The sequence below is a fragment of the Narcine bancroftii genome, chromosome 4, assembly GCF_036971445.1.
Source record: "Narcine bancroftii isolate sNarBan1 chromosome 4, sNarBan1.hap1, whole genome shotgun sequence".
NCBI lineage: Eukaryota > Metazoa > Chordata > Chondrichthyes > Torpediniformes > Narcinidae > Narcine > Narcine bancroftii.
The window spans coordinates 314,451,036-314,463,187 of NC_091472.1; the positions used below are offsets into that span (position 1 = coordinate 314,451,036).

The window sequence follows — 12,152 nt, forward strand, 5'->3', positions numbered from 1 at the left end:
ACAGCTTCTTCCCCTCCGCCATCAGATTCCTAAATGGACAATGAACCACAGACACGACCTCACTCTCTCTTCTTTTGCACTTATCTATTTATTTTAAAATACAATTTACAGCAATATTTTCACCTGTAATGCTGCCATAAAACAACAAAATTTTGGTTCTGAGATCGATATGTATATCTCTAGGCAGGAAAGGTTTTCAAATCTTGCAGAGAGATTTGGATAAGTTAGAAGTTAGAAGAGTTGGCAAATGGAGTTTAATGCTGACAAGTGTGAGGTGCTACATTTTGGTCGGACTAATCAAAATAGGGCATACATGGTGAATGGTCGGGCATTAAAGAATGTTATTGAACAGAGAGATCTAGGAATAATGGTCCACAGTTCTCTAAAGGTGGAATCTCAGGTGGAGAGGGTCATGAAAAAGGCCTTTGGAGTGCTGGCCTTTATAAATCAGGGCATAGAGTAGAAGAGTTGGGAGGTCATGTTAAAATTGTACAAGGCATTGGTGAGGCCAAATTTGGAATATTGGGCGCAGTTCTGGTCACCGAACTACAGGAAGGGTGTGAACAAAACAGAGAGAGAACAGAGAAGGTTCACCGGGTGATCCCTGGGTTTCAGCACCAAGTTAGGGCTTTACTCCTTGAAGCGTAGAAGGCTGAGGGGGGGATTTGATAGCGGTCTTTAAAATGTTGAGGGGGAGAGAGAGAGTAGATATGGATAGACTTTTTCCATTGAGGGGAGGATAGAGGATATGAGCTGAGAGTTGTGGTGGGGGGGGGGAAGTTTAGGTGTAACAAAAGGGGAAGCTTCTTCACTCAGAGAGTGGGGTCTGTGTGGAACAAGCTTCCGGTGGAGGTGGTGGAGGCAGCTACAAGATTATCTTTTAAGAAAAATGTGGAGAGGTATATGGATGGAAAGGGTATGGAGGGTTATGGGCAGAATGCAGGTCAGTGGGACTAGGAGAAGGTAAGAGTTTCGGCACGGACTAGAAGGGCCATGATGGCCTGTTTCTGGGCTGTAATGGTTATATGTCCATGATCTTAGTGTCATCTGCAAACTTGCTGATACAATTTACCACATTATCATCCCGATCACTGATAGAGGTGACAAAAGCACTTGACATAGCACCGTTACTTGAGGAACACCACTGGTCATAGGCCTTCAGTCTCAGAGGAAATTAGCTGGGATGGATTTGGATCAGGTCAGATACTGGCTGGGACAGGTATGGAGTGGGACAGATATGGAGTTGGACATATATGGAGTGGGACAGATACTGAGTTTGACAGATATGGGCTGGGACTGATATGGAGTTGGACATATATGGGCTGGGACTGATATGGGCTGGGACAGATATGGAGTTGGACATATATGGGGTGGGACAGATACTGAGTTTGACAGATATGGGCTGGGACTGATATGGGCTGGGACAGATATGGAGTTGGACATATATGGGCTGGGACTGATATGGGCTGGGACAGATAGGAAGTTGGACGGATGCAGGGAGATACAGAGATCATGTCAAGAGTGTGAACGCTAAAATCCGGTGTTACTTCACCTTGAGCACAGGGAGTGATGCTCTGACACACCAGGAGCAGGGGGAGCAATGCTGTGATACACCTGGAGCAGGGGGAGTGACACTCTTACACACCTGGAGCACAGGTGTGTCAGAGCACAAACGCAAAGTATTTTCAAATAGTGAGTAGGTCAAAAGTTTTAATGCCGAGCGGATGAGGACAACTCGTAAGATTTTACCCCGTTCCGACACCTGTGTTAGAGTGTCTTATATGTGTTACTGAATATTGGCAAATACAGTAGGATGTCAGATTGATTGCCAGAGAACATACATGACATCACATACAACCCTGAGATTCTTTTTCCTGTGGACAGACAGTATTTCCACTTACTGGCAGGTGCAAAAAAACGCTGTACACAACATAAACATGAAAACAAATAAAGAAATGTAAACAAACTGTGCAATACATTGAGAAAAATATCAGTAATGTGCAAAAGTAAGTCCTTAAATGAGTCCCTGGTTGAGTTTGTGGTTGAGGAGTCTTTTGGTGGGGGGGGGGGGGGGAGCAGCTGTTCCTGAACCTGGGGGTGCGAGTCTTGTGGCACCAAGACCTCTTCCCTGATGCCAGCAGCGAGAACAGAGCGTGCGCCGGAGGGTGTGGATCCCTGATGATCGCTGCTGCTCTCCGATGGCAGCGTTCCCTGTAGATGTTCTCGATGGTGGTGCCTGTGAGGTCCTGGGCTGTGTCCCCTACCTTTTGCAGGGGTATTGATGGCCCCATACCATTCTGGGATGCAGCCGGTCAGCACACTTTCCACCACACCTCTGTAGAAATTTGCCAGGGTTTCTGGTGTCATACCAAATATCCGCAAACTCCTGAGGAAGTGGAGGCACTGTCGGGCTTTCTTCACGATGCTGTTGGTGTGTTGGGTCCAGGAAAGATCCTCTGAGATAGTGATTCCCAAGAACTTAAATTTTCTTAGCTCCCGCAATGATCATTGGAATGTACACCTCTGGTTTTCCTTTCCTGAAGTGAAATTATATGTGAAACTATATTTCACTCCGGTTGTATCAGGAGGAGATTACAATATATATGCTCCCAGGAGAGAACATCTGTTCTCCCAAATGGGTTCAAAATACTGAATAAGAAGTTCAATCAGTGATGAAGCCCCACTGGAGACTGCAGACGCTGGAACCTGGATCAAAAACCAATCTGCTGGTGGAGCTCAGCAGCGTCAGTGGGAGTCAAGCAACGGGTGAGCTTTTGGGTTGGACCTCTTCCTCGAGCTGCCCGTTCCCTCCGAAATTTTCCATCCTGATGAAGGGTTCAGGTCGTTCTTTCTCTCCCCCGATGCTGAACAGCCTGCTGAGCTCCTCCAGCAGGTTGTGCTTGATCACAGAGATGGCAAGGCTGTCACATGAGGAGAGTTTATAAGAATGAGAGGAGAAGGCAGTGAAATATACCAAATCCTGACAGGGTAGATGTGTGGAAAATATTCCAGTCCCCGGCGTGTGCAGAAGAAGGGGTTACAGTCCAGTGGTTCTCAACCTTCTTCTTTCCACTCGCAACCCTAGGCCATCGGTGCTCTGTGATGAGTAAGGGATGGCTTAAGGTGGGATGTGGGTGGAAAGAAAAAGTTTGAGAACCACTGTTTTAATCGTCCCTCTTTGACTCGTCATGTGCAGGGTTTCAGAGCTCCAAAGGAAATGGGCCAATGACCATTTTTCTCAAGCCAAATATTTCAGTCACAATGGGGTAGCAACTACTTTAAGTATTCCCTATGCCATCGGTGCTCTGTGATGAGTAAGGGATTGCTTAAGGTGGGATGTGGGTGAGAAGGGAAGGATGAGAATCACTGCTCTGGACCCAATTGTGACTGAAATATTTGGCTTGAGAAAAATGGTCTTTGGCCCATTTCCTTTGGAGTTCTGAAACCGTGCACATGACGAGTCAATGAGGGACGATTCAAACAGTGGCTTTCAACCTTCCCTTCCCACTCACATCCCACCTCAAGCAATCCCTTACTCATCACAGAGCACGGATGGCCGAGGGATTACTTCAAGGGGGATGTAAGTAGAAAGAGAGAGGTTGAGAACCACTGATGTAAACAGTGTGGTACTGTGATGGTTAATGCCTTGTTTCTCCCTCTGTTGTGGAGTGAGCTATTTAATCAGAGAGAGAGCTCAGTGTATTGCATAACAGGCAGGGGAGTACAGTGGGAAACAATAGGCCTGGCTCCTGGACAAGTGAAGAGGCTTCCTGTTGGCTCCCAGCCTTGGAGGGCGATTCCCCATACGGGGTGTGAGGAAGGAGTAGAGAGAGGTTGCGGGAGCTCTGGGGCTGAGCAAGGAGGGGGGAGGGGGGGGGGGGGGGGGCTGCTTCTCCTCTCTGTCTCCGCTACTCCTGCTGGTTGGTAGGATCTGTGCGAGTGAGGTAATGTCCCAACACTTGGCCGTGTGTCCCGGCAGTGGGAGCTGGGTGGCGGTGGGGCTTTAGTGTGGCAGGAGAGAGCGTTATTGGGGGGCTTGGGGTGGGGTGGGGAGGGGGCTTGGGGTGGGGTGGGGAGGGGGCTTGGGGTGGGGTGGGGAGGGGGCTAGGGGGGCAGGCACTCTCTCTCTGTGCAGGGGGGAGGAGGTCGAAGAAGCTGGCGTATGAATGGATACACAAACAATAGAGGAGGTGAAGTCTCCGCAGACCAGAGGCAAAAGGGATGGATGCGACCCTCCTCCCCAGGTGGGTGATGTGCCCGAGAAGCGGCTCTGCCTGCACGAACGCCCGTGGCTGGGGATGGGGACGTCTTTCCTTGAAGGGGGTGGGGGGGCTCCACTTTGTTCCACTGTGCTCCGGCGGAGGGGTCCTTGTCTGACCGGAGGGTGGGCTTTTGGGGGAAGCCCAGGCTCGCTCCCACTCTCGCTGCTACATCGAGCCTTTGTCTCTTGCTGGTGTTGTTGAGGGGCAGTGGGGAGGGGGGAGGTGAGAGGAGGAGGAGGAGGAGGAGGAGGGGGGGGTTCCTCCGCCGAGGGCAGTGGGAGGTGGTGGGGATCCGTGCCGACCCCCCGAGGCTGCGGCTGTGCGCTCGACGCGGTGCGATGGACCCGGCTGATGGGAGGGGGGCAGTGGGAGGGGGCAGTGGGAGGGGGGCAGTGGGAGGGGGGCAGTGGGAGGGGGGCAGTGGGAGGGGGGCAGTGGGAGGGGGGCAGTGGGAGGGGGGGAGAGGTGGGGGGGATGATGTAAGAGGGGGAGAGACAAGAACGGGGCGAGAGGAAGGGAGTGGGAACAGAAGGGGGTTGAGAGAGAAGGGGCAAGAGAGGGTGGGAGAGGGGGTGGAGGAGAGAAGGGGATGAGAGGGGGTGCATGAGAGAGAGGGGACGAGGGTGGGGGAGGAGGAGAAGGGAGGGGATGGTGGGAGAGGGGGTGTAGGAAAGAAGGGGATGTGAAGGGAGGGGGAGAAGGTGCATGAGAAGGGGAGAAAGGGATGAGAGAAAAGGGAGAGGGAATGTGATGGGATAGAATGCAGGAGTGAGTGAGGGAGGGAAGGAGAAACAGGAAAAATAATGGGGAGAGGGGGGAGGGAGGCAGGATGGGGGAGAGGAGGTGGGAGAGAATGGGGAGGGCCAACAATCATCAGCAAGATGCTGTGAAAGTGTAGGAGGAGCATGTAATGTGAGGGGGAGAGAGGAAGGGTTAAGAACAACAGGGTATCTGAGACAGGGGTGGGAGGGGGGGGGGGAATCCTTGTTGTGGAAAACCCTTGCTTTGTTTCAGACAGCCTCTGTCTACTGCTGCTGTTTCTCTCTCTCTCTCTGTTATTTGAATGCCTAATTCCCTGATGCTCACTGACTGAGATGGTGTTTGAGCGTTCCACGTCCTGCCACCCTTTCATTGCCGTGTACTTTTTTGCTGCTACGATATTCTGTCTCCTTTCAGTGGTCAAGATGTGGCCAACGACCAAGTCCGCAGAGGCTGGGGTCGGGTGCCGGACACGCCGGAAAAGCTCAGTCAGTCATGCAGCCCTCCATGGGAAGGGGAGGCAGTTGACGTTTCGGTCTTGAGCCCTTTGTCTAAGATGGCAGTATAAATTAGTGGGGGGGTGGAGGAAGGGGGTAGCTGAGGCTGGCAGGTAAGAGGTAATGGAATGGATACTGATGGGAGGGTAGAAGAGAAAAGCTGAGAAGGAAGAGAGATAGCTCTCTGGTAGGAGAAGGAAGGGAAGGGGGTGGGGAACTGATGGAAGGAGCAGAGGGGGTTGACGGAACGTGGAGAATTCGATGTTAATGGTTGGAGAGGGCTGAGATGGAGTGAGGGAGGGAAGGAGAAATGAGGTGTTGTCCCTCCAGTTTGAGGGTGGCTTCAGTTTGACAGTGCATGAGGCTATGGACAGACGTGTCGGCGTGGGAATGGGAAGTGGAATTGAAATGGTTGGCTCTGGGAGATCCTTGCAGTGGCAGCGAAGGTTCTCGACGAAGTGATCTCCCAGTCTGCGGCAGGTCTCTCCGATGTAGAAGGCTGCATCGGGAGCACCGGAGGCGGTCGATGACTCCCACAGATTCACAAAAGCATTGGTGGGACTGGCGGGGGTCACAAATGGTGGTGAAGGAGGTGATGTGGGCGCAAGTGTGGTATTCCCATGGTGGATAGTCTAGGACCAGTGGGCGCAACTTCGTAAGAACAGAGATGCAGAGGAATTTCTTCAGCAGGAGTGGGGGGGGTGGGGGGGGGTGAATCTGTGGAATTTGTTCCCACAGGTAGTTGTTAAGGTCGGGTCATTGGGTGTATTTAAGGTAGAAATTGATAGGATCTTGATTTGCCAGGGTATCAAAGATTATGGGAGAAGGCCAGAAAGTAAGGCCGAGTGGGGAAATGGATCAGCTCATGATTGAATGGTGGGACGGGCTCGATGGGCTGATTAGCTCCTATATCTTATGGTCTTTCCTGTGGTTTCAGTGGTAGGTGCCAAGGGGTGATTAGTGGGCAAGGATGAGTGGACGAGGGAATTGTGGAGGAAGCAAGAGGAGAGGGGAGTGGAAGATGTGTCCAGTGATGGGATCCCATTGCTAAAGAAGCAGAAACTTCCTCTGGATGCTGCGTGACCTGATGGGTTTCTTCAGCACTTTCTATATCTCACTAGATGTGCTGTATAACTGAAATCGTTCATTCTTTTCGGGACCAACCGGTGTAATGGTCTTCTTTGTCGTTTTGAGGGAGGATCGTGGAGTGACAGAGTGTAGAAACAGACCCTTTGAACCAACTTGCCCATACCATCCATCAAAAAAAACCCCACTGTTCCAAGTTCTCACTGATACTTTGGGTACCCACATTTGGATTATGGCCTGCAATCTGCAGCCAAAGGCCTCAATGAGCGTTTCCACCACCAGCTGAAAGCAGCTTTGACAGCAGGTCAACGAGAGTTTGCCCAAGGTCCTCCTTGGCACGTGCATTGCTGTCAAAGCGGACCTCAGTCGTTCAGCTGCAGAACTGGTACGTGGCACCACACTGGCACTGTCTGGCAAATTTGTTGTTTTGTGTATGGTAACTGCGCTGTACGATCCGTCCAATTACGTTGACTGCCGACAGGAAAGCATGCAATCGGTCAGACCAACACCTACGTGATTGTGTACTTGTGTGGGTCGGGAGTAGAGCTGGTCACCGCTGGCGACGTACACTCCCGATTGTGACAGGCTGCTGGCTGCTCCTGTCAGCTGTGGCTTTGTGGAAGCACCCTGGACTCTGAGACAGGGGGTCGTGTGTTCAAGGCCCACTCCGGAGGCTTGAGTGCAGAGTGGAGGTTGGAATTTCCAGCGCTGTCTTTGTCCCCTAGATATCTGCAATAAACCCCTCATTCATTCACAGTTAGAGCAGAGGTAAGGAGACACTTCTTCAGCCAGAGTGGAACGTGCCACAGACTGCTGCGGAGGCCAAGTTACTGGGTAGATTTAAAGAGAAGGTTGATTGGTTCCTGGTGCGTCAGGATGTCAAAGGTTACGGGGAGAAGGCAGGAGAATGGGGTTGAGAGGAAAAATATATTGGCCACGATTCGAATGGCGGAGCAGACTAGATGGGCCGTATGGTCAAAATCTACTCCTACGTCTTGTGTTCACTGAGGGAATGGAGGAACTTGCCGACGAATGTAAACTTTGAAGTTGAGTGGGGCGGATAACAAGAATGTATGGATTTAATTTTTGTCGATGAAACATTCTCTGGTTTCAAGCAACAGTTACCATGTTACTACAGAGGCCACTATTTTCTTTTTAATTGAGCTGAATTGTTTATTGTAAGACATACAGTGAAAAGCTTTGTTTTGCGCGTTATCCAGACTAGATAGCCCTTACTGAGGTACAGCTGGAGGTGCAATAATTATCGCGCAGGGTGTGGTGTTACAATCAGTTGGAGTGTATGGTGCAGAGTTGCACAGAAGTGTAGGGTTTCATGTTGGAGTAAGTCAAAGAGTGCTGAGACTAAACACAGGAAAAAGTAGTTACAGAATAGATCAGGCACCACCTTTTACCAACAAATTTTCCATGCGTCAGACTGAAAGCAGTAGGAAAGAAACTGCCTTTGTATCTGCAAGTTTGTAATTCAAGCTCGAGTATCCTCTCCTCGGCAGAAGTGAGGGTAAAGAGTTAAACTAGAGAGTCAGCAGACACTGGGGTCGAGTGCAGTGCACAGTCGTGCTGGAGAAACTCAGCAGGTCACCCAGCGTTCGTGAGAAGTAAAGGATAATTAACGTTTCAGGCCTGGGCCCTTCGTCAGGTGCAAGCAAGAAGCAGGCAGGCACTGAATTTAAAAGAAAAGGTGGGGTGTCGGAGAGGAGGGAGGAAGGGGCAGGGGGAGGAGCACAGGCTAACAGGTAAGAGGTCACAGCAGGATACAGGTGGGAGGGTAGGAGAGGGGAAAAATACTGATGAGGGAGAGGGTAGCTCTTGGATAGGAGAGGGAAGGGAAGGGGTGGAGAGCTGGAGATAGAGGAACTGGAAATGAGAGAGGCGGAAGGGAGAGAGGAAATTGGAGGTCCATGTCAATGCCATCAGGTTGGTGAGTGCTGAGATTGAATGCAAGGTGGTGTTCCTCCAATTTGCGGGTAGCCTGGGCTTTGCAGTACATGAGCAGAGTGTGTGACTGGGGAGGGACAGGTCCTCTAATACAATGGCAGCAGTCCTAAGGCAATGGGAAGTATGCTCTGAGTCACTGGAGGGGAGAAGGTGGGCTGGCTGCTTTCACAGCTTCCCATAGTTTCTCACCATCTTGGATAGAGCAGTCCCTTTCCTGCGCTGAGGTGCATGTGCAGGGTTCAGAGGAGGTTCTCAAGGATGATTCTGGGAATGAAAGGGTTATCATATGAGGAGCGTTTGACAGCTCTTGGCCTGGACTCGTTGGAATTTAGAAGAATGAGGGGGGATCTCATTGAAACATTTTGAATATTGAAAGGTGTGGACAGAGTAGATGTAGAAAGGTTCTTTCCCATGGTGGGAGAGTCCAGGACAAGAGGGTACAACTTCAGGATTGAAGGGAGTCCACTTAGAACAGAGATGTGGAGGAATTTCTTCAGCCCAAGGGTGGTGAATCTGATGAATTTTTTGCCACAGGTGGTTGTGGAGGCCGGGTCATTGGATGTATTTAAGGTAGAGATTGATAGGTCCTTGATTCGCCAGGGCACCAAAGGTTATGGGGAGAAGGCCAGGCAGTGGGGCTGAGTGGGGAAAGGCAGGGCTGACTTGATGGGCTGAATGGCCTATTTCTGCTCCTGTGGTGCACTTGTAAATCTCAGTGAGAGACATTGGGAACATGGTAAAATTCATTTGGCCTTTGAGAAATTAAAATATTGGTGAGCTTTCTCGATCATGGTCAACGTGGTCGGACCAGGGCAAGTTGTTGGTGGTGTTTAGAGCCCAATGCTCAGGGTCAGAATTTATTGTCACAAATTCGTTGTTTTGCGGGAACATTACAGGTGAAAGTATTGCTGTAAATTACATTTTTATAAATAAATAAATTAGTGCAAAAGGAGAGAGAAAAGTGAGGTGGTGTCTCTGGGTCATTGTTCAGAAGTCTGGTGGCGGAGGGGAAGGAGCTGTTTCTATTTCGCTGGGTGCTCATCTTCAGGCTTCTGGACCTCTTCCCTGATGGTAGCAGTGGGACGAGGGATTGGCCTGGGTGTGGGGGGTCCTTGAGGATAGAGGCTGCTTTCTTAAGACATCCTTGATGGAATGGAGACCGGTACCAGTGTTGGCGCTGGCCAGGTTCACAACTCTTGTTTTCCCCTGTCCTGTGCATTGGCACCTCCATACCAGACAGGGTGCAGCGTCAGAATGCTCTCCACCTGTAGAAATTTGATGACATACCAAATCTTCTAAAACTCCTCGCCAAGGATAGCTGCTAGTGAGCTTCCTTTGTGATTGCATCGACGTGGAGGCCCCAGGACAGCTCTCCACCTCGGTACAGCTGCGAGGCTCAGGGATGCCGACCCCCTTCTGTTTGCTGAGGGTTAATGAGCAGGTCCTTTTGTTTTGATGACAGAGAGAAGTTGTCATCCTGGCCCCAAGCCACCAATCCCTCCACTTCCTTCCTTCCGATAATCCGTCTCATCCCTGTCTGAGATTCAGCTCCCAACGTGGTGTCATCAGCAGGACTGCTGGGCTGGGATACTGCTTCTTCCCGCAGGCTGTGAGATCAATGAACAGCATTCTGTAACCGTGGCTCTCATTAATGAAACTGAGTAAATTGTTTTACAATGTTCATACAGTAAAAGTCCTAAAATCCAAGCTGGTCGGGAATTGGGTCTGTCGGGATTTTCGGATTTTCCAGATATAAATTTTTTAATTTAGACATTCAGCACGGTAACAGGCCTTTTGGCCCACGAGCCCGTGCCGTTCAATTACGGCCAATTGATCTACAATCCCTGAAGGGTGGGAGGAAACTGGAGCCCCCGGGAAAAACCCACATAGACACAGGCAGGACATACAAACCCCTTACAGACAACATGGGATTTGAACCCAAGTCCTGATATCTGGTGCTGTAACAGCATTGCACTAACTGCTGTACTAACTGTACTGCCCTCATTCTTGGGCAGTATGTTTAAAATTCAAATTAAAGGAGAATAAACAGGTAAATTTTGATAGTTTATGAACAAAACACTTTTTCATATAAAATACGAAGTACAGAAAAATAATATTTTTCTTACATTTCCACCACATTATCATGGTTGCTCGTTGCACACACACAATGTCTTTGTGTTACTTGGGAGGCTTCTTCAATAATGTAAAGATGCAAGATCCAAATAACAAAAGAGACTTTACTTACTGATGCCTTCCAACTTCTCAGGAAACTGTTCACACAGACTCTTTACATATACATCCGACCCACAATAGTGCACTACAGTTACTACAGTGAGAAGGGTGTATTCTTACACGATTACAAAATAGTTCACATTATCCTGACTATAAACCCCACACACACACACACACACACACACACACACACACACACACACACACACACACACACCAAGAGTTTTTGAGGTTTGGATTCTCGGGTTGTCTGGATTTTTGAACTTTTGCTGTGGACGGCATGGTTGATGTAGTGGTTAACATAATGTCTTTACAGCGCCAGCGATCGGGACCAGGGTTCAAATCCCACGCTGTCTGTAAGGAGTTTGTACGTTCTCTCCTTGTCTGCGTGGGTTTTCCCCAGGGGCTCCAGTTTCCTCCCACCATACAAAATGTACTGGGGGTTGTAGGTTAGTTGGGTGTAATTGGGCAACACGGACTTGTGGGCCAAAATGGCCTGTTACTGTGCTGTAGGTCTAAATTTAATTTAGTTCATATGGATTTTTATCTGTGTGTGTGAGAACTGTATGCACTGTGGTCCAGAGGAACACAGTTTGGATGGGAGGGTTATGGAGGTGCAGGGAAATGGGAACAGGCAGACTGGATGGACCAAAGGGCCCATTTCTATGCTGCAGTGTTCTATGGTTCTAAATAGGAGAGGAGGGTGCTGCCTCCAATCTCCACGGATCACGGTCTGCAGGTCGGATGATTTTCTCCCAGTCCAGCTAAACCCGTCGATTTTGCGTCCATGTGGAGGTCCAGTGCGTCTGTCCCCTGCCCAATCTCCTCGCCGTGCAGGGACATAGGAGCAGGCAGAGGCCCCTCCAGTCTGCTGGACCATGATCACTGTAGCTGATGTCCTAGATTCTCCAGGGATGCTCTTCTGTGCCAGTTCCCCATGGCCTTCAAGCTGAATTTGAGCCTGCAGTCACTACTTCAGGTGGCAGCTCACTTCACACCCTACTCTCTGTGTGAAGAAGTTCCCCCTCATGTTCCCTTTAACCTTCTCCCCTTTCACCCTTACCCGTCTCTAGTTCTTGTCTCACCCAACCTCAGTGGAAAGAGCCCACTTGCATTCACTCTCATAGTGTTTAGCTCAATGCTATTACAGACCAGTGACCTGGGTTCGAATCCAGCATTGTCTGTTAGGAGTTTGTATGCTCTCCCCATGTTTGTCCTGAGTGCTACAGTTTCACCCTCCAAAACATACATGGTTGTAGGTGAATGGGGTAATGACCATAACCTTGTGCTCAATGTCAGCAAAACCAAGGAGATGATTGTAGACTTCAGGAGAAAGGCAAGGGAACACTGCCCAATCCTC

At 50.0% G+C, this 12,152-nt stretch overlaps 1 protein-coding gene across 2 annotated transcripts in view; it reads left to right on the top strand.

Moving 5' to 3' along the window:
- Nucleotides 1-4,115: 4,115 nt before the first annotated feature.
- The window catches only part of LOC138762277 (transmembrane protein 198-like), a 102,440-nt gene continuing 94,403 nt past the window's right edge, over nucleotides 4,116-12,152 (top strand). For both annotated transcript variants that reach the window (XM_069935976.1, XM_069935977.1), the window contains exon 1: nucleotides 4,116-4,244. In XM_069935976.1, coding sequence (XP_069792077.1) covers nucleotides 4,163-4,244 — 82 coding nt within the window. In that variant the 5' untranslated portion in view covers nucleotides 4,116-4,162. The remainder of the gene's footprint in view (nucleotides 4,245-12,152) is intronic.